Below are 21,234 nucleotides of genomic sequence, written 5' to 3'. Positions count from 1 at the left end.
GTATCCAATGGCATCTACAGTAAAGCACTATCGAAATATCTTCTGCAAGGAGATTATATATAATTTCCTGTGGTATTATTGATGCAGATAAATACATCTAATAAGTTGTTGTATGAAATGTACAGTCAGTAAGACTAATTTTAAAATTGATTAACAGTTCCCAAGATTGCAAGCTAAGAACATGAATAAGTAGGTCACCCTGAGCTTCACTTACATGTGTGTCGTTATCAGAGTTTCATCTCCAGTGGATGATCTGTGTAGCGAGAGTCTCTGTTTTGACCTGCATAACCGCTGAGCTAGGTTTAATGTCCTATATATTTGGAATTGCCGATGTAATCCTGTTTACGGACGTTTGTCATTTTGTGGTCCTGCCTGTGCTGATGTTTCCAGTGTGCAGAGTCTAGGAACACTGACCCAGCTGCGTTCAGAGATAAGAGCTGCAGCATAGAAATGCAATGCTAATCATAATCAGAGCTTTGCTATGTGATGTAGCGAGCTCGATCCTAACGAGGATTTGGCCAATTAGAAGAAAAGGCTTCTTGCAAACGTGTCTATGCTAAGAAATTAAAGGACACCAGCAGTCAAATCACTCGTCTGCTGTACGTAATGATGGTGTTTTGCATTATGTTATAAACAGGCTGAGCTGGTATGGTAGATTGACATAGGTGTGTCAAGGTGTAGATTTATTTATTGCACGGAAATTTTGAATCGCAGCTGTGACTCAAACATGTGAAAAGGTTTTGGACTTGTGATCAGGAATGGGCGTTGGAAGATTCAAAGGGTTTCTGTTTCAGCTCTGGTCAGTGTTTGGTGATGAAAAAGCTTCTTGATATCGACAGCTTTAAGATTTCTGAATGGCTCGATATCTAGTCATTTAACCAGATTTACAGTTTTTATAAAGAGTTACAAATCATATTTCTTGTGGTTCGTAAGTTTTATTTTCTGGGGACAAATTAATTTTTTTTTTTTTTTTCGGGGTACAGAGGGAAGCCACCCTGTTATTGTGACTACAATATAAATGTGTTCACCTGAGTTGTATAACGCTGATTTTTGAACTGCGTGTGATTTTTGAAATACATTACAAGGGTGTGACATCACAACCGGATAAACGTTCACAGACTAAAATAATGTTGCCACTGCAATAAAATGGGTGACCTCATAATCATTTACTGCCTCTTCTGTGCAACTGCAGTAAGGCTGCCAGACGTCAAATTGAATGCAACCTACTGTCAGCGACAAAAGAGCAGCCAATTAAAGCAGTTTTATGTTTTGTAATTTGTGTCTCAAATTCAAAGAATGGTGTATTTTACATTAAGGCAAGCTACACCGTTTTCTGTGGCACTGTAACCTACTTTAACTAGTGATCAAACTGTTACTGACAAACGCTGCAGTCTCATTGAACTCAGCATAACTCCCTGAAGAGGGGACTTGATGTACTACCTCGTGTGTTACCAGTAGAGGGGACCTGTTCAAATCCAGTACTGAGCATTTCATGTGTTTTGTGAGAATGAAAGTGTGTTTTTTTCTTACCTTGTACATCGTAATTTCAATAAAGCAAACACAAATACATTAATAATGAATCAAACGTGCGCGCATTGCCACGCACAGTACCATTTTATTTGTGTTCCTCTTTTATAATCGCTTGTTACTTAATAGCCCTGACCTATTAAAATAAACCTACTAAATAGACACACCTCTAGCTATTGGCCGTTCTTGCTAAATAGAATTAGGCTTATTTAACAAATTGTGGGCTATCGACATGCAAAGGTGTTTATAATTTGATTGTATTTTTATTTTATTTATTTCATTTTTTTACTTCGAAATGCTTGGCTTTCATGAGCTACTATTAAAACTACAATGACCGGCATGCATCGCAATACCACGCGTGCGCACTACATTTTGATAGTCTTTATTTAAAATGAACAAAATTTCTGCCAGTTCCAGGCCCTCGATAAACTTTATTGACAATACACAGTCACTTACAAGACTTGCTGGTTGCTATGGCGGACGCGGCGGCGCAGGCCTCCACCCAACCCCGACTGCAGCAGCCCCAGCCCGGCAATATAGCCGGGTCGAACCTGAATTCGGGGTCGGGTAACGGCGACCCAGCCAGGCCTGGTCTCAGCCAGCAACAAAGAGCTAGTCAGAAGAAGACGCAGGTCAGGTCTTTCCCGCGGGCGAAAAAGCTGGAGAAGCTCGGCGTGTTCTCAGCCTGCAAGGTAAACTAATTATACACAATAGGGTAATACATGGGAGCGCTAGAGAAGCACTGCAGTCTCCAAATGTATGCATGCAATTTGCATCATTTTATAATGCATGCAAACAATGAATGACATTTAAAGAGACGTGCATTTGCAAAACTAAACGGTAAACAGGAGTACATATGTACCTGCCATTTATTTATTTATTTATTTATTTGAACAGAAAACGGTATACACAGATGTTGCGTGTATTGTCATGCCGCCTTCGCCTAAAATTCAAACATTTTGACAACCGTGCGTGCGGACTGAATCGCCGCGCATAACGATGTCTGTACTGCGTACAGTTTTTGTTTACAACTCCCCCCACCCCAGTAAAATGAAAACCAGCATGTCCAAGTAAACCAACGTACACTGCGCGTCACAATTATGCGTGTCAACACTTAGAACTGTTGAAATCCTTTTCTTTCGGAAGGCCAATGATTCCTGCAAGTGCAACGGCTGGAAAAACCCGCACCCTCTGACAGCCCCGAGGATGGACCTGCAGCAGCAGCAGCCGCAGACGGCGAGCCTGGTGGAACAGTGCCGTAGCTGTGGACACACTCTGGGTACTCAATCTTACCAAGTTCATGGGATGTCCCTGCATGTGCCAAAAAAAGACACACATATGCAATGGTTCTGCCAAGATCGAGCAAAACATGCATTCTTCCATAAGTCCTGCTTTTAAATGTGCATTTTACATTTCTGCATATGTCTTGCATATGTCGTGATTTAACCTGGAAATACTGCAAATATTCACTTGCTCTCCCTAGTTTGTAATAGGTAACACATTTCTACAAGCTGTCTAATTTGTTTTGTAATGCCTCGACCAAGAGACTGCAGAGTTAGACATCTCAAAGCATGTTTGCCTGGAGAAAAGCCCACCCAGCCAGAGACACAGTGCTATGCTAATCGTCTGCTCCTGGGCTAGTTTCAGCTGAAGTGTTAACTAGCACAGCAAACCTCAGATATCTAGATTTTGTATTTGCACTTTACCTTGCTGCAGAGATCTCTAATATTCAAACAGACAAATCCATAATATATATTAGTTATGTTATCTAATACAGAAGAAAAAATCTGTAATTAAATTTTTTTGAAATTATTCTCTTGAATAAAAAAAAAAAGCGGATCACGTTTCCCACTTGGAGAATGTGTCCGAAGACGAGATTAATCGGCTGCTAGGGATGGTGGTGGATGTGGAGAACCTCTTTTTGTCTGTTCATAAGGAAGAAGATACCGACACAAAACAGGTTTACTTCTACCTGTTTAAGGTAAGAAAGAAACTGCATCTGCTTCTCTTTCGGTGTTTTTTGTTATTGGTTTCATGGGTGTTTTATTTCTTTTTTAATACTATGAGGGTTGGGTGTCTTCTCCAGCTCATTAATGTGGTTTTTGTATTCTGTTTTTTCCAGCTGCTGAGGAAGTGCATCCTACAGATGAGCTGCCCTGTTGTAGAGGGATCTCTGGGCAGCCCTCCGTTCGAGAAGCCAAACATTGAACAGGTAGACAACCCCAGTCCCGTTTTTATGATCATCCCACAATTTGAAAGCCAGTTGTTTGATTTTTGATTAAGCTGCATGGACTTGATCAAGGATGGAAATAAGCCTCAAGTGTGCCTTATTAAACTCCAATTACTCAGGAATGGATCAAGCTGCTATGCAACGGGAGTCTTGTTTTTTTTTTTTTTTTTTTTTAGGAAACTGACACTTAGTATTTCAGTGGTTGTATTCCTTGCATCAGATATGTATGGTACATGTTATTTTTTTATTGTGTTGCTTTTACATGGCCTGTGCCTTTGTGTAACATGCCTGCATCTGTTTGTGTTTTTTCAGGGAGTTTTAAACTTTGTGCAGTACAAGTTTAGTCACCTTCCCCCAAAAGAGAGGCAAACGATGTGTGAACTGTCTAAAATGTTTCTGCTGTGCCTCAATTACTGGAAGCTGGAAACCCCTTCGCAGTTTCGACAGCGGTCCCAGAACGATGACGTGGCAGCCTACAAAGTGAATTACACCAGGTATCAGAAAACGCCACCCTGCAATTAAAAACAGAAAATAGGCTGGGGCTCGGGTTTAAAAGCATTGAACAGCACTGTTATAATTTTCACATTCGAGTTGAATATAGATACCAAGTGTCATTTATTTGAGGATTTATTTCAAGGAATACAACATTTTAAATTTAGGAAGAAACATTTGAGCATGGAGGCAGATTTGGAGTGTAGACTATTCTGTACCAAACGGCTGTTTGTGGTTCTGTATGGGCTAAGCAATATCTTAACAGTTTCATCTTCCTCATGTTTGCTGCAGCACCATTGAAACGCAAGCTTCTCTCCCCTGTGTTGAATTGCAGGTGGCTGTGTTACTGCCACGTCCCTCAGAGCTGTGACAGCCTGCCCCGCTGTGAGACCACACAGGTCTTCGGAAGGAGCCTCCTCAAGTCCATCTTCACCGTCACCCGCAGACAGCTGCTGGAGAAGTTCAGAGTGGAGAAAGACAAGCTGGTCCCGGAGAAACGCACTCTCATCCTCACCCATTTCCCAAAGTAAGGCAGCGGAATTGTTTTGTGGCTGGTCTGTCATTGTAGAGTGGAAAGGTTAATGCAGCCAGAGCGAAGATGATCTTTTTTTTTTTTTTTTGTTCAGTTCCACAGTTTTTAGTTCTATTTGTTTGGCACGCAAAGCTCCACTTTTAGGTTTTAATTGGATGCGTTTTCAAATGTAAGAGTGCTTCATGCTGCTCGGTGCTTTTTCTGAAGACTTGTATGCATGTCAGGTTTCTGTCCATGTTGGAAGAAGAGATTTATGGGGAGAACTCTCCAATCTGGGAATCCGATTTCACAATGCCTGCAGCAGAGGGAGCACCGCTGGGACATCAACCAGGTTATTTGTTTGTTTGTTTGTTTTTTTTAATAAGTAGGTGGATTCATGTAGAAGAGTCGTATCATATTATACATGCATGTGTTTTTTTTGTTGTTGCTTAATTTAATACATGCCCTTTTTCCAGCAGTTTTAAGCCCGGTGGCAGTGCCCAGTGCGTCTTCGTTCACCAAAAGCATGAGCCGCACCTCTTCGCTGGTATCCGTGACGCATGATGCAGCGGTTTCTGAACCAATGCCTGGTAACAAAGGGGTTACGCTTAAACTCACAAGCAGAGACATTAGAGGTGTTTGAGAGATTGTTGGGGCGGGGGGGGGGGGTTATTATCTTGAAGTAAATGCGTGCATCGTTTCTTTGAACATTGACAGTGATGCTTATGGCTTTCACGTTTAGGAGAGAAAAGGAAACTCCCAGAAACTCTGACATTGGAGGATGCCAAAAGGATCCGCGTGATGGGGGATATTCCAATGGAGCTGGTGAACGAAGTGATGATGACGATTACTGACCCTGCTGCAATGCTGGGCCCTGAGGTCCGTTCCCTTTACGTACGGGCTCACTGGGCTCAGAACAGTACCTCGGCTGTCTGCTTTATATCTCTGCTGTATATTTTTCATTATACGATAATTAACAGTGTGTGTGTGTGTGTGTCTCTCTCTCTCTCTCTCTCTCTCTCTCTCTCTCTCTCTCTCTCTCTCTCTCTCTCTCTCTCTCCTCTCTCTCTCTCCATCTCTCTCTCTCTATATATATATCTATATATATATATATATATATATATATATATATATATATATATATATGTGTGTGTGTGTGTGTGTGTGTGTGTGTGTGTATATATATATTTGTATGTATGTATGTGTGTATGTATTATTGATTTAGGGTAATGTTTGTGTGTTTTGTGTCCGAAAGACAAGCTTATTGTCTGCAAATGCAGCTAGAGATGAAACTGCGCGTCTTGAAGAGAGGAGAGGGATTATCGAATTCCACGTGATAGGAAACTCGCTGTCTCAGAAATCAAATAAAAGGATCCTGATGTGGCTAGTCGGTTTGCAGAATGTCTTCTCCCATCAGCTCCCGAGAATGCCTAAAGAGTACATCACCAGGCTTGTTTTCGACCCGTAAGTACTGCAGTGCCTGGACGGGTCTGCTTTTACTGAGTAAACTTCTACTTTGTCATTTATGTATAGATATATATGAGACACACTGTGTCGAAACGCATTGTTTGTTTTTTGTTTTGTTTCAATAAATAAATAATACAAAGTTTTTGGAACAGAATGTAATCTGATTCATGTCATTATAAGCGGTTAAGTCTGAAAGAGGAGATTTGAGAGTGCAACCAATCTCATCTCTAAGCACATCATAGGGCAAAGTGTGTGTGGTATGCCATTGCTGTTAACCATTTAACTCTGCGGAGCCAGTGTGTGTGTATGTATGTATATTAATTTTTTTTTTTTTTTTTAGTTTTGGATGGCATTCTGAGCATTACTTTTGCCGTATTGTGATAGTGCGGAGCACAGCAAAACATCTGGTAGTTGGTATCTTTTCTTCTAATTTTGCAATTCGCAGGAAACACAAAACTCTGGCATTGATTAAAGACGGCCGTGTGATCGGAGGGATCTGTTTCCGAATGTTCCCCACTCAAGGTTTCACGGAGATTGTATTCTGCGCTGTAACTTCAAATGAGCAAGTCAAGGTAGGAGGGAGACTTCTCAAGCAGAGAGGAACAGTGCACAGTGCAGGCATGCAAGCCTGAAGTGATGCATCTTATTGCCTGTCATGCTTGTCATTTCAGGGGTACGGCACTCACTTGATGAACCATCTGAAGGAGTATCACATAAAGCACGGCATTTTGTATTTCCTTACGTATGCGGATGAGTACGCTATTGGATACTTCAAAAAGCAGGTACCGCGTCTCTGCAGTAAACCCTGGTTCTCCCTTCTTACCTACTGCAATTAGATCAAAGCTTCTCTGCTTTATACCGAGGTGTGACGCTGTGACTAAAACCCAAGGTGCTAATTAACTTTTGTTCTGTAATGTAAAAGTAGCCCAGATTGCTGTCTGCACATGTTTCTCCTCCATTAACATGCTTTTAGATCATCAATCGATATCCTCAAGCTCATTTTGGTGTAGGTTTTTATAGGCTTACATCTTCCTTTTTCTATTTTCAGGGGTTTTCCAAAGATATAAAAGTTCCAAAAAGCCGCTATTTGGGGTACATTAAGGACTACGAAGGCGCCACCCTGATGGAATGCGAGCTCAATCCGAGGATTCCATACACGGAACTCTCGCACATCATCAAAAAGCAGAAAGAGGTAAGCTATCGGCACCTCAGTGTTCTAAGTAGAGTGGTTATCCCGCTGGAGTGGATATTTAGGAAGTAAGGTACTGTTTTGCATACCTGATTGTGAAGATGGGTTATGTCGCATTAGAGCTGTAATTAAGCTGGTTTTCCTCCCCACCATCTTCCCTGTTTTGCAGATCATCAAGAAACTGATAGAAAGAAAACAAACACAGATTCGTAAGGTTTATCCCGGTCTGACTTGCTTTAAGGAAGGGGTGCGCCAGATTCCTGTAGAAAGTATACCTGGTATAAGTAAGTAATGGATTAAATGTGCTGTACATGGGATCGATGATGGTCTTGCAATAGGAAGTGGTGGTGTGGGGGTGTACCATTAAATTTGTCATGAACTGAAAACACAGATAAATGAATAATCACACAGCTTTGTTTGAATTCCAGGGGAGTCTGGATGGAAACCCAGTGGAAAGGAGAAAGGGTAAGCAAGTCATTGTTCCCGAGATGGTCCTTGGATTTCAAGTCAGTCTGCTGCTGTACAAGTTAACCAGTAGCCAGTCCACTTGAGTTCTTACAGAGCTCTTTTGATAGTGTGAAGCTGTACTGTGCAGCCATGTGCCAAATGCTTGTGCACTTGATCTGAAAATCAGAGCAGATGAGGCTTCAACCACACTTTTTTACAATGTATTTATTATTGTTATTAATGCAGTAAAGAGTTGAAGGACCCAGACTTGCTGTACAACACGCTGAAAAACCTGCTGGCACAGATCAAGGTAGGTACTGTAAAGCAATGTGCCAGTTTAACTTATGTCGTGTGTGTGTGTTTGTATGAAACTGTAGTCTTGTTATAAATCTTTTTGCATTGTGCTGAAAGAGTCAGTTTGAATAATGCATCAGTTTTATTGTACATTTTTTTGAAGACTCATTTTAGCTGTCTTTGTAAAAGCTCAAACAGGCAAATAAATCGCCAAAGAGTTTTTGCTGATATTTATATCCAGACACGTTCTCCATTGGCCATGATACCGTTCTTTATTGATAACACTAATACCATGTTGACTTGCAAGGTCGTTCAGAATTGACTGTATCAGTTCACATACTGGACCTTGATCTTTTTACTATTGGACAGACCCATCAGAATGCTTGGCCGTTCACGGAACCAGTAAAGAAGGCAGAGGCCCCAGACTATTACGAGATCATTCGGTTTCCGATAGGTAAGCTCTCCTTTATGTAAGTTAGGTCTGTCCTGGTTCAGGTAGGTGTTACTTTTACAATTCTCTGCTTGTCCTTTTTCTTGCAGATCTGAAGACAATGACTGAGCGACTGAAGAACCGGTACTATGTGACCAAGAAGCTGTTCATCGCGGATCTGCAGCGCATCATCTCCAACTGCCGAGAGTACAACCCCCCTGACAGCGAGTACTGCAAGTGTGCCAACACTTTGGAAAAGTTCTTCTACTTCAAACTGAAAGAAGGCGGCCTTATTGATAAGTGAGGGGAGGAAAAAAACAAACATGAGACGTCAATAAATGAATGAAGCTTGCATTTTGTATTTTGGAAATGCACTTTTTCGAAGGGCCATCAAATTAACTTCTTTAATTCTGGAGGATCATCGTTTGCTTGTTTCTCTTTGGGAGCGCTGGCTCTTTCAACAAGGGAATCCGATAGTACAGGAGCTCATGAAGAAATGTGACAATCGGAAGCTTTAAATGGAGATTTTTTTTTCTTTTTTTGTAGGACACCCGATTCTTTGCTGCTTTTTTTTTTTTGGTGGTGTCTGCTGCATATTCTGTTATTGATATACTGTATACATGTGTTCTGAAAAAAAGCTCCTGTGCATTTTGACATGTTTCACACTCCTGTGTCTGGGCATTTAAGCATGATCTGCTCTGGCATTTCACTACTACAGTTGTAGAGTTGTCATTAATGGTGGGGTGAAGTAGTTCAATCAGTAAGAAACTGCATTACTTGAATTAACTAGGTGTCTTTTGTTGTTGTGAATCCTTTGTTTTGTACAGGGTTATTAAAGTCTTTAATCATTAGAATTTCAAGAAAGTGCTGGTTTATGTATTTTTGCTCCTTGAATAATATTTGAAACCTAGACAAACACATCCACGTGTCACATTTTAATAACAAAACACTAGATAATTGATTTACAGTAACTTTTATTAAGAAACTGTTTTGACAAAAAAAAAAATAGTACTACTGGCCAGAGGCTTGCTGATCCAGTGGTTAGAGAAAGGGGCTTGTTACCGAGGGATTCCCAGCTCAGCCCCGGCACTGTAGGAGTGAGTGTGACTCTGAGCAAGGCACTTCACCTCCTTGTGCTCCATCCTTGGAATGAGAAGTAAAACAAGCAAGGTCCTGTGGCAGTGTTACTCTGGAGCGTCTGCTCAATAATACATTTTTAAGGAAGAAAAAGCATCATTAAGACAACAGGATTTTTCTTCTGCAATGACAGCATTTGCTCACGTTGACACTTTTTATGCCAATTCATCTTCGGATTGAACACTTTACCTCCCCACACACTAAGTTTGCAGAAAATTTGCAACGTAGAAGAGCTTGGGTCTGATTTCATGCACATTCTCTTTGTCTTGGGTGTTCGGTTCTGGTAGATGACTGTTCACAGGCAGGAACCCAGAGGGACCAGGGCTTGCAGCCATTCCAAAAAAAAAAAGGAAAAACACTTGTGTTTTAATAGTGATTTTGTTACAATTAATGACTTTAAGAGGATGTATGGGTAAGAAAATCAGACATGGGTATACGCTCCCTTGTAAGAGATTAGCACATACCTCTTAGTACATTTACAGATAATGTAAAGCCCTTTTTATATCTTTGCTGTGGAGCAAGTTACTTTTAGAAACATCATGCATGCATTTACATTTTTCAATACATCATGCAAGTACTGTAGTCAAGGTATTTGTACCACTCCAGTAATAGGGAAATTACTTCTTGCGATACTGAATTAAGAAGTAATGTGTGTGGTTACATGCCCGCATACCAAAGTGAACCAACCCTTTGTTTCATGAGAAGCATGGAAGATTTGTAAGTTTTCAAGTTAATTTGGATGCTTTTTTTGCGTTCTGGAATTGTAGAAATGTGCAAGTTGGTTGACTCTGGCGAGTTGGAATCTGTTCACGAAATACATTGGTGTTTCTTTTTGTGCGTGTGTGTGTGTGTATTTTTGGTTTGACATTTATTAGCATATAGCATGCATTTTGTATTCAGTAAGGTGGAATCAAATGGTTTATTTCAAAGGTAGGCGCATGCTGCAAGTCTTTCAGCTGGATGGAAAAGGCAGTGCTGTAAAATATATATGTGTGTGTGTTTTATATATATATATAGTTGCTTTCAAGATGGATTTTTGGTAATTTGTTCAAAAATATGACAAAAGAAACCATACAAATAGACAACCATAACAAGTTCTTCAGCCTCCTTTATCGCCATTTGAAATAAAACGTTTTACTCTGTGTTTCATTAGCAAGTGAAGAATTGCAGCTACTTTCATGACAGGCACACTCACAAGCGTGAGCAGCCACTGCAGTATTTGCAACACTGCAAGAAACCTTCAATCACAGCATTGCACAGTAAGCACAGTCTTCTTTCCATAACCATAGCAACGCGAAAGAAGATCACTGATTGGCTAGAGAGGAGGACGAGCCATTCCAATCCCGCACTAGCAAATGAAGTATGGAAGTGACGTTTCCGTTTTCTGTTTCAGTTTAGTTTTTCAGCATTACCAATGAGCAGTTGCTTTTATTATTGATCTGGTTTCATGCTGTTAGTGTCAGTTGTGAAACAGTTTTGGGGGGTGGTTCTATATACCTAACAGTATATGAACAAGGGTTTTTTGTTTTTTTTTTGTTTTTTTTTTAAGCACAGCCGATCGGTTTCTGTTTTTCAAAGTTACCAAACACCATGTCGGGAGTTTCTAAGGGGAATCCCAGTGTGGGCAATTTGAAACAAAGTGTCAATATTGAGACCATTGTATCACTAAACACTCCCAGGAACTGGATCCAATAAGACATGCTCGAAAGATAATCAAGAACTGCAGGCTTTACTGATTTTGAAACTTAAAAAAAAAAAATTAAAAAATCAGCTGAAGGATAGCTGCTGTATATGTCTCAGTGTTTCCAGACAGTTCATTGTAGGCCAATCTATTAAAATACTTTGATCTGTTGCTCTATCATGGTTTATACAGTGTGTGTCTTGTGTGTGTGTATATATATATATATATATATATATATATATATATATATATATATATATATATATATATATATATATATATATATATATATAACAATTGAAGAAAAAATGTAACAGGTGAATAAGGACTTTATTTTGTCCGGAATGCTGTGAAATCCTTACGACACTTTATATAGATATATATATATATATAATATGATATATATATATATATAATATATATATATATTTGAAATCCAGGTACATTAAAAATAACGTTGAACCACAAAACAAAACAGCCGGGATTTCCTCCTTGTCAATCCCTCTGGCACTGTGGAGGAAAAGGAAAGTGTTGTCTGTCCCTGCGCATATACTTGACAATCCTGCTCGAAAAAGAGTTTGGATTATAATCGGTCTTTGGACTGAACCTAACCACATGATAGCAAGAAACCTGCACTGTCGTTCTTCCGAAGCCCATAATGTGGTCCCTCCCTGCACTCCTACACTGGGTCCCTGCAGCGAGCAGGAAAGGAAACTTGCAGTAGTTTCGTTTCGTGCTCGACCGGTGAGGGCAGGGTATTTAAAGACAAGGGAAGATACAAACACAACACCACTGTACAGCGAGAAAGGATCTCGGTCCTGACACAGCGTAGCATATTCACTGTTCCACTGTAACACACAGCAACAGGGCGAACCACGGACAACCCTGGTGAGTGAATATTTCAACGGTTTGGATTCTAACATTGCGCTGAAGATGGAAGCTTTGGTCTGTTCTGTATTAACTGCCTGCATCGTATACAGTAAGCCTTATCACTGTTTTGTTGTTGTTGTAGTTTATCATGACCTGTGATAGGATCGACACAGTCCGAAAGGAGCGATTGTCATGTCCAGTAAGAATGTTCTGTTCTGATCATGTTCTAAGAATGATCGTGAATCTTTTTTTTTTTTTTTTTGCCTAAAGCAGACTGCCTGCCCCCTCTTGGATTTCGTCAATGTTCCAGAACGTTCATACACGTCTTTTATTACTAGTCACGGTGTGAAAGTGCAAAGTCTTTATAAAAGGTAAAACCAGTAACTGTGTGAATATAGAATAGTGGGGAAGAAGAACGACCGCGCCGAAAATGAGTTCTGTGAAATAAAGGCGCGTTGCTGAGACTGCTGCGTGTTTGAAATATCTCCCAAGGGTCCCTGAATTGTTGCAACCTGGGGTGATGTTTGTTTACAGTTACAGTTTGTCGCCCTTTTATTTCATTGTTGGTTTGTAAATCTTTTCAGATTTAAACAAGTAACTGCATTGGCAGACAGGAAGACGTATCGGATCTATTTTAATGAACTAACAGTGGCGGGTCTTAATACCGCCACTCTAACTCTAATAGGTGGGCGTTTCCTCATAGGTGATTTATAGACCTACTTGTACCATTACTGCCTTAGCAATGGCAAGACGACTCCTATTGCATTTCACCCATTCCAGGTTTTAATACCAGCTTGATTAGCCACAGTGTCTAGGTAATAAGCTCAGGTGTGTCTTATTAAACTCATAGCAAAACTAGGACTGGATAAAACTGCTGTACAATGGGAGCCTTATTTCCATCCTTGAGATATTATGCTTGAAGATGTTATGAATGTAATCGCACCCTACTGTAGCAAAAGCGGACCTGTTTTGTTTCCTCTGTAACTACGGAATGGACTATACACAAACATTCCACTTTCCATTCAATACAGTTCAAAAGCATTCAATACAAACACCTGCGATGGTAAAAGGTGGCAGTATAGTCCCTCTTTCTAAAGTATATTGCTTCATGTTTCCCACAGCTCAGTTAAAATGAATCTGTACAAATACCAGGAAGAGGTGATCCAGCCTGCTTTGGAAGGCAGGAACATCATTATCTGGCTCCCTACTGGCGGGGGAAAGACCAGGGCCGCTGTGTATGTGGCAAAGAAACATCTGGAAAGAAGACGTGCGGCCAAGGTAGCTGTGCTGGTAAATAAGGTATGTAACCCTGAACTCTGGACCTTCGTGTTGGTATGTTCTGTGTCTCGAACAGCATTGTCACTCGCACCACGACATTGATAGTGTTTAGATATTGTCAAGTAAACAGAGTGGAAGCACAGTTTGCAATGTTCAGCTGCACACACACACAGTCAGGTAGGGAACATAAGACAGGCACTTGAGATTGAGTGAGACAAGCTACCTGAATCCTGTCCTGAAGACAGACCGTCTCCGCACCTGAGCTAGCTCCCAGAACATTAGGTAACTGCTCGTTATCTGAGTTCTGTTCATAACTAGGTGTCTAATGATAAATGTTTCAGCTATGTGTGTGCAGCTTTTGAATACTGGAATGAATAAATGGAATCTTACTAACATAGCGATGGGTGCTGTGTGCACCCATTTGAGAACATCGATTGAGTTTCCTTACGTGTGTGTGTGTGTGCTTCTCAGATTCACCTAGTGGACCAGCACTACAACAAGGAGTTCAAGCCCTTTCTGAACGGCTCCCACAGCATTGCCCACATCAGCGGGGACAGCGACCAGAAGGAGTTCTTTGCTAAGGTCGTGCGTGACAATGACGTCATCATCTGCACAGCGCAGATCTTGGAGAACGCCCTGAAAAACACAGAGGAGGAGAAGCACGTGGAACTCACAGGTGACCGCTGCTTCCAATTCCAATCCGCATTCCCTTTTAATCACTTCCAAATGGAGAAACAGGAATTGATCCCAATCGCTTCTAAGACAGAACCCTGAGCGGTCTGCTATTGTACTCGGATCTCTCTGGTCCTCGAGTCTCTATTGTAATCAACCCTGTTCTTGGTTTCCTTTGAGCAGACTTCAGCCTCCTGATAATCGACGAGTGCCACCACACCCACAAGGACGCCGTGTACAACAAGATCATGGAGCGCTATGTGGAGAAGAAGCTGCTTCGAGAGGAAGGGCTACCACAAGTGCTGGGCCTGACTGCATCTCCAGGGACCGGAGGGGCCAGGAACCTGGAAGCAGCCAAGGACCATGTGCTGCAGGTCAGCCTCCTACTGTACCAGCCTCCCCTGCCATACCAACCTCCAAACTGTGAAAGAGAGCAACACCAAGCCTATATTATCAAAACGACACCTCTCCTTTAGTTTATTGTGCTGGATATCAACTCATTATTAACACATGAACAGATAACACACTTTAAATGAAAAGTATCTGCTTTATTAAAGCAGCCATGAAAACAATCCCATCACACAGAAGTGTTTATTGAGAATTAGAAACATAACACTTTCCATTCAGTGTTTCTAGTTACTGTGCATTTACATAGTAGTTACTTAGTAAGTACTTTGTTCAGTCTTGAACAAAGAAGGCTACATGGCGACCTAATTCAAGCATTCAAAATTCTAAAAGGTATTGACAGTGTCGACCCAAGGGACTTTTTCAGCCTGAAAAAAGACACAAGACCAGGGGTCACAAATGGAGTTTAGAAAAAGGGGCATTCAGAACAGAAAATAGGAGACACTTTTTTACACAGAGAATTGTGAGGGTCTGGAATCAACTCCCCAGTAATGTTGTTGAAGCTGACACCCTGGGATCCTTCAAGAAGCTGCTTGATGAGATTTTGGGATCAATAAGCTACTAACAACCAAACGAGCAAGATGGGCCGAATGGCCTCCTCTCGTTTGTAAACTTTCTTATGTTCTTATGTTCTTACTTAGACATAATTACAACGTTATTATGCATAGTTACAATGCACTTGTTGAATTTAAATCAAGGGAAATAATGTTAAAACTTTACAATGCATTAGTAAGACCTCACCTAGAATATTGTGTTCAGTTCTGGTCACCTCACTACAAAAATGATATTGCTGCTCTAGAAAGAGTGTAAAGAAGAGCGACCAGAATTATTCGGGGTTTAAAAGGCATGTCATATGCAGACAGGCTGAAAGAACTGAATCTATTCAGTCTTGAACAAAGAAGAAGACGCGGCTATCTGATTCAAGCATTCAAAATTCTAAAAGGTATTGACAATGTCGACCCAAGGGACTTTTTCAACCTGAAAAAAGACACAAGGACCAGGGGTCACAAATGGAGATTAGACAAAGGGGCATTCAGAACGGAAAATAGGACTCCCCAGTAATGTTATTGAAGCCGACACCCTGGGATCCTTCAAGAAGCTGCTTGATGAGATTCTGGGATCAATAAGCTACTAACAACCAAATGAGCAAGATGGGCCGAATGGCCTCCTCTCGTCTGTAACCTTTCTTATGTTTTTATTTACTTAACATGTACATCTTTTTGCACGATATATGTAAGAACACTGTTGTATCAGAAAAGGGTTAGGGGTGGTTACGGTTATATTGTGCAAAAAGATTTCCACATTAAGTGCATTGTAACTATGCATAATAACATTGTAATTATGTGTAAGCATGCATGTATTTACTAAGTAACTACTATGTAATGCACAGTAATCAGAGACAATGGAAAGTGTTACCGAAACATCTTTGGCATACACTGTGGCTTATCTAGTTCACTGGGAGAGTTTCTCAAACTGCTATATAGCGAGAGTCTTCTGTTTCCCTCCCTATACACATATTATAAACATACACTGCCAAGTGGCACTTTTAAAAAAATATATCCTACAGATGCAGGTCTATTATCTCAACTGTATCTGTTTCAGATCTGTGCCAACCTTGATGCCAGCGAAATCACGTCTGCCAAAGTACACTTAGCTGAGCTGCAAGAGAATGTGCCTAAACCCAGGAAGCAGTATGATGTTGTTCACGAGAGACTGCGGGTAAGTGATTCTCGTTGCTGTTGGAGGTTCTTTCCTATGGCAGCAGGAACATGCAAGTGGTAATCTCGTCTCTTTATTAGGCTCCAGTAATGCAGTGTATTGTTATTTTTTTCCCAGGACCCCTTTGGAGACAAAGTAAAGGAGCTCATGGGGCTGATCCACGACTACATGGACTCGCCTGATGTCACCACACGCTTCGGCTGTCAGGAATTCGAGCAGGAAGTAGTGGAGCTGGAAAAATTAGGTGAGGATTGGTGCATCCGGGATCTGCATGTCTCATAACTAGTAATAAAAAAGAATACAGCCCTTAAGGGGGTCCTGGTAACCAAAATGAGACGGACCATTCAGACAGGCCAAAAACACTTCGGACGACCAGAAACACAGCGATATGCAATGCAAGCATATTTTTATTCCCTGAGTAAAAGCAGAGAAAATTGTAATAAAGTATAGTGAAAGCATGGTAAAGCATAATTAAGCATTGTAAAGAAATAATAAATAAATAAAGAAAGAAAGAATAGTGAGGTATAGTAAAGCATATTAATAAATATGGCAAACTAGGGTAAGCTATGGTAAATGCACAGTATAACCATGGGAAAAACAAGATAAAACTGCAAAAATAGTTTTATAAGGGAGGTAATTACAGTAACAAAAAAATATATTTTTTAAGTAAATGATAAGTAAATATGCATGTTTGCTGCCACCTGGTGGCCATGTAATATAACTGCGCTGTGTATTGAAAGCACTTTTCGTCCACGCCTGTGAATTTTCACTCTGTTTGTTCTTCAGGTGCTGACAAGGGGAACCGACGGCTGCGTCAGTGCGCCCTGCACCTCCGCCAGTACAACGACGCGCTGCTGGTCAACGACACGGTGCGCATGATCGACGCCTTCAACGTCCTGGACACTTTCAACACCAACGAGAGAGCGACGCGGGGAGGCCTGGATGACACTGACCGCTTCCTCTTCAGAGTCTTTCAGGGTGAGCCAGCTGTAATGATCGGCAGCCCCATTGGGTTTCTTATTAAGCAGTGGGCTGTAGCTGAGCAGACAGTAGCGCCCTATGGAGACAGCATTACAGACTTCTTTGAATGAGTCATTTTTAACAAGAGTTTAATAAAATAGATCCTGATTGTAGTTTTCCCCCTTTATATACATACATATATATATATATATATATATATATATATATATATATATATATATATATATATACGAACGCTGTGACTGGCTTTTGATAGATAGGCATTTATTTCATTTTTCAAACGTACAATTTGCTCTTTTCTTTCAAAGAAAACAGATTGGAGTTGCAGCGGCTGGCAAACACCACAGAGTTTGAGAACCCCAAGCTGGCGAAGCTGGAAGACATCCTACTGGATCAGTTCCAGAACTCCCAAAAGTCCCGCGGGATCCTGTTCACCAAGACCCGCACGAGCACCCACTGCCTGAACGACTGGATCAGAACCAATGTAAAGCTGAGAAAGGCCGGGATCAAACCATCCTCCTTGACTGGGGCGGGCTTCAGCAACCAGGCCGGCCACATGACCCAGGTACCATTACAGCCTTCATCCACTAGGGGGCACTATATGCTATGGAGACAAAAATGGCTATCCTTTAAGATATCCCTTTAAGACCTAATGCAAAACACACTGGTATCCCCAGTACAGTATTCACTGGTGATTTAATTGTCTTGTTTGCTCTGGGCAGAGGCAGCAGCAGGAGACCATTCAGAAGTTCAGGGAAGGAGAGCTGAACCTCCTGATTTCCACGAGCGTTGCAGAGGAAGGGCTGGACATCCCACAGTGCAATCTGGTGGTGCGCTATGGCCTGCTCACCAACGACATCGCCACCAAGCAGGTAGGGAGAAAGCCTGTTAGTGACAAAGTGTAATAAATACATTGTATGTAAAAAATGGTAAATTCTACAGGGCAAGGGAATCAGTGAAGGTCCTTTACACAGGAAAGTATACAACATGGTTTCCTGTCAGCATGGCCATGACTTAGCTATATTTTGGAAGGCAATGCTAAAAGAACCTTAATACATTACGTGACAAAAGTCTTCAATTGAACAAGACTTCTACAGGGGATGAAAATAAGACTCCCGTGGCACTGCCGTTTGATCCATTCCTGGTTTCCCTGAGTTTGCTAAGACACTAGCTTGTTACCTAGACACGCTGTGGCTATTACAACCTGGAATGGGTGAAACTGCTATCAAACCATCCACCCTGACCGGGGCAGGCTTTAGCAACCATTACAACATTCATCCACTAGGTGGCACTGTATGCTACAGTTACAAAAAAAAAAGTATTTTAGCCGGGGAATTACATAGGGGCCTATTGACACGCGTGTGTGTGTGTGTGTGTGTGTGTGTGTTCCTCCCAGGCGCAAGGCAGGGCGCGTGCTGTAGACAGCGTGTACTCGGTGGTAGCGCAGAGCGGCGGGAGGGAGCTGAGGCGTGAGTACACGAATGAGTATCTGGAGGAGCTCACTGAGAAAGCCATCGATGAGGTGCAGCGCATGGCAAAGAGGGACTACCAGCTGAAGGTCAGTCAGGACGTGCCCACTCGGTTACCAGGGCAACCAGCAGCAGGCTGGTTTTTGGTGATGTTGATGTCGTCGTTGTTGTTGTTGTTTAAGTTTGTTTTAATTGTTTGTTTTTTTTTCTTTTTAAAAAGGTGATATTCTTGAAATGGTTCTAGACTGTTTCTTTTAAAGCTACCAGCCTGCAAAACTTGATTGAACCTGTGTCGCTTTTAACAAAAGAAAAAAAACAAAACATTCTACTTTGAAATCCCATGAGTTAAGAGAGCTTGGTGATTCCACCCTGGTTTAGTTCAACAAAGGATTTGCCGAATTCATGGGAGCAAAAGCAATGCATTTGAAATGTCTTTTAATAATTTTGTCAGATCAATTTGCACCTGCTGTTGTACAGGTTGCTATTCCATTGGCTGGTTTTAAATGAGTTTTAAATTCTTCACAGTTAATCTCCTTCCCTCTCTTGTTTTTTTTTTCTTTAGAAAGTTTTTTTTCTGATGTTTCAAATTGAAATAGCTTCAGGCTTTACAGCAAATCTTAATACTTACTCCCAAGAGGGCTTGTGGATTATTTATTTAAACTGAAAGTATTCTCGGATACCCGAGTGACAAGTAATGAGTTCTTTTTTTCAAAGACTAAAAATATTTACAAATGACGCAGTCTGCGTTCGTTCTCAGATCCGAGACCTGCAGAAGGAAGCCGTCATCACCCGGAGGCTGTCCCAGGAGAAGGCGGAGGAGAAGAGGAACACCCACGACCCCTCGGGCGTGATTTTGCACTGCAGGCGCTGCAACAACGCTGTGTGCCACGGGAGTGACCTGCAAGTTATCGAGGGCACTCACCATGTCAACATCAACCCCTTCTTTGAGTGAGTGCAGAGACACACACACACACAGTGTCACACCTCAGGGCCATAATGAGGTAGAGCCACTGTATATACTGTGATCAGTAGCACATCGATCCGTTACACTGTGATGCACGCCTTGGAACATCAGAGTGACTCTTCATATTTCACTGTTAAAAGTGGCAGTTCGACAGCTGGGTAAAATTTTGGCTGGTGTGAATGAGAAAAGGGTTCTCGTTCCTCGTTTCACTGTTGATCTTTTAGCTTTCCAGATTCTACTGTGTGAAAGCACTAGTTCACTTGTACACAGACTGACTGTGTCACAGTCTGTAAGGAGGACCCTGCCTGATATGAGCAGTGCAGAAGTGTCAGGGTGCTAATTACATGAGGTGAACATAAAACATTGGGCAAAGTATACTGGCTTAATAGCTTTCTTTGTTTATTTTATCCCAGGGTTTACTACAAATTAGGTGGAAAAGTTTGCCTTGGAAAGAAATTTGAGGACTGGGAACCTGGGCACACAATAAGCTGCAAAGACTGTGGTCAGGTGAGTTTTGATAAATTGTCTTTTTTTTTTTTTTTTTTTCAAGTTTTGCAACACAAGCAAAGAAAATAAAATATCTTCAACTCTAGCAAAATAAATAAATAAATAAATAAAAAAAATAATGTGACATTTCTGTTTTGGTCTAAGCAAGTGTTCAGTCGGTCAAAATCAACCCAAACATCATCAGCCAAAATAATCTCTCTTGGGAGACTGAAGTAGGGATGAGTGCCAATAAGACCTTGACATTCTGAGGCTGTGTGGTCCAGTGGTTAAAGAAAGGGGCTTTGATACCACAAGGTCCCCGGTTCTAATCCTGGCTCAGCTGCTGACTCTCTGTGTGTGATCCTGAGCAAGTCACTACACCTCCTTGTGCTCCGTCCTTCAGATGAGACGTAAAACCTAGGTGACTTTGCAACAGTTGTTGATACATAGTTCACCCCTTAGGCTCTGTAAGTCGCTTTGGATAAAAGCTTCTGCTAAATGACTCCATAAATAATGATTTTCTGTCTTGATAATTGAGTCTGTCCTTCATAGACAAGAATCACTCAAAGCTCTGTACTTTGAAAGTTGGCTGAGGAACCTGACTTCAGCATTGATTTTATGGGGAGAACTGCGTAACATTCAGATCTGGTGCTTCGAAGTCATGTTAGAACATGGATATTTTTGTTTCGGTCTCTGATACAGGAATGGGGGATGGAGATGATCTACAAGGCCGTGACCATGCCCATGCTCGCCATTAAAAACTTTGTGATCGCAACACCCAAGGGCAGATACTCCTGCAAGCAATGGAAAGGAGTCACCTTCCGAATCGATGAATTCGACTACATTGCTTACTGCGAGAGGAAGTTTGAAGATCTATTGCCGCACCTTGACTGAGAGCAAGACACATGGTTAACTGGGTAGTCACGCCACCCCCCTTCACAGCAGCGCACACAGATCCACTGCACTGTTGCTCACATAGTTAGTT

General features: G+C 41.4%; 2 protein-coding genes across 10 annotated transcripts in view; both read left to right on the top strand.

Annotated features, from left to right (window-relative positions):
- Positions 1-1,902: 1,902 nt before the first annotated feature.
- LOC121324061 (histone acetyltransferase KAT2A-like) lies at positions 1,903-9,483 on the top strand. Of its 4 annotated transcripts, none has more exons than XM_041265483.1 (18): positions 1,903-2,219; positions 2,674-2,806; positions 3,363-3,508; positions 3,650-3,739; positions 4,070-4,251; positions 4,584-4,775; positions 5,006-5,112; positions 5,237-5,350; positions 5,503-5,639; positions 5,986-6,224; positions 6,673-6,799; positions 6,899-7,009; positions 7,276-7,419; positions 7,586-7,700; positions 7,845-7,881; positions 8,110-8,173; positions 8,527-8,611; positions 8,698-9,483. In XM_041265483.1, exons 1-18 carry the CDS (start codon positions 2,001-2,003, stop codon positions 8,889-8,891), a joined length of 2,436 nt encoding a protein of 811 aa, XP_041121417.1. In that variant the 5' UTR covers positions 1,903-2,000; the 3' UTR covers positions 8,892-9,483. The 4 variants fall into 4 exon arrangements, with proteins under 4 accessions (XP_041121417.1, XP_041121418.1, XP_041121419.1 ...); XM_041265484.1 differs by having other exon boundaries at positions 1,904-2,219; positions 5,240-5,350; XM_041265485.1 differs by having other exon boundaries at positions 1,908-2,219; positions 6,016-6,224; positions 8,698-9,478.
- A 2,586-nt stretch (positions 9,484-12,069) lies between these two features.
- dhx58 (DEXH (Asp-Glu-X-His) box polypeptide 58) overlaps positions 12,070-21,234 on the top strand; it is a 10,771-nt gene continuing 1,606 nt past the window's right edge. Inside the window, exons 1-14 of one of the 6 annotated variants that reach the window (XM_041265501.1) lie at positions 12,070-12,293; positions 12,549-12,646; positions 13,397-13,574; positions 14,025-14,229; positions 14,409-14,599; positions 16,233-16,349; positions 16,467-16,593; positions 17,136-17,327; positions 17,639-17,895; positions 18,053-18,202; positions 18,727-18,888; positions 19,557-19,747; positions 20,177-20,270; positions 20,952-21,234. The exon at positions 20,952-21,234 is cut by the window's right edge and continues 1,606 nt beyond it. In XM_041265501.1, coding sequence (XP_041121435.1) covers positions 13,407-13,574; positions 14,025-14,229; positions 14,409-14,599; positions 16,233-16,349; positions 16,467-16,593; positions 17,136-17,327; positions 17,639-17,895; positions 18,053-18,202; positions 18,727-18,888; positions 19,557-19,747; positions 20,177-20,270; positions 20,952-21,143 — 2,046 coding nt within the window. In that variant the 5' untranslated portion in view covers positions 12,070-12,293; positions 12,549-12,646; positions 13,397-13,406 and the 3' untranslated portion in view covers positions 21,144-21,234. Of the gene's footprint in view, positions 12,385-12,545; positions 12,647-13,396; positions 13,575-14,024; positions 14,230-14,408; positions 14,600-16,232; positions 16,350-16,466; positions 16,594-17,135; positions 17,328-17,638; positions 17,896-18,052; positions 18,203-18,726; positions 18,889-19,556; positions 19,748-20,176; positions 20,271-20,951 lie in introns of all 6 variants that reach the window. The other 5 variants (XM_041265504.1, XM_041265503.1, XM_041265502.1 and 2 more) reach the window with 5 other exon arrangements.

The sequence above is a fragment of the Polyodon spathula genome, chromosome 12, assembly GCF_017654505.1.
Source record: "Polyodon spathula isolate WHYD16114869_AA chromosome 12, ASM1765450v1, whole genome shotgun sequence".
NCBI lineage: Eukaryota > Metazoa > Chordata > Actinopteri > Acipenseriformes > Polyodontidae > Polyodon > Polyodon spathula.
The sequence above is the reverse complement of the archived record's forward strand: the minus strand, read 5'-3'. Positions and strand labels throughout refer to the sequence as shown.

What these genes read in the sequence shown, in the direction of transcription:
- LOC121324061 (XM_041265483.1), top strand. Translation starts at nt 2,001, where the DNA reads ATGGCGGACGCGGCGGCGCAGGCCTCCACCCAACCCCGACTGCAGCAG. An exon ending in CTGCAATGCTGGGCCCTGAG is followed by an intron (nt 5,640 to 5,985) that starts GTCCGTTCCCTT and finishes TTATTGATTTAG; the next exon opens with GGTAATGTTTGTGTGTTTTG. An exon ending in CTTCAAATGAGCAAGTCAAG is followed by an intron (nt 6,800 to 6,898) that starts GTAGGAGGGAGA and finishes TTGTCATTTCAG; the next exon opens with GGGTACGGCACTCACTTGAT.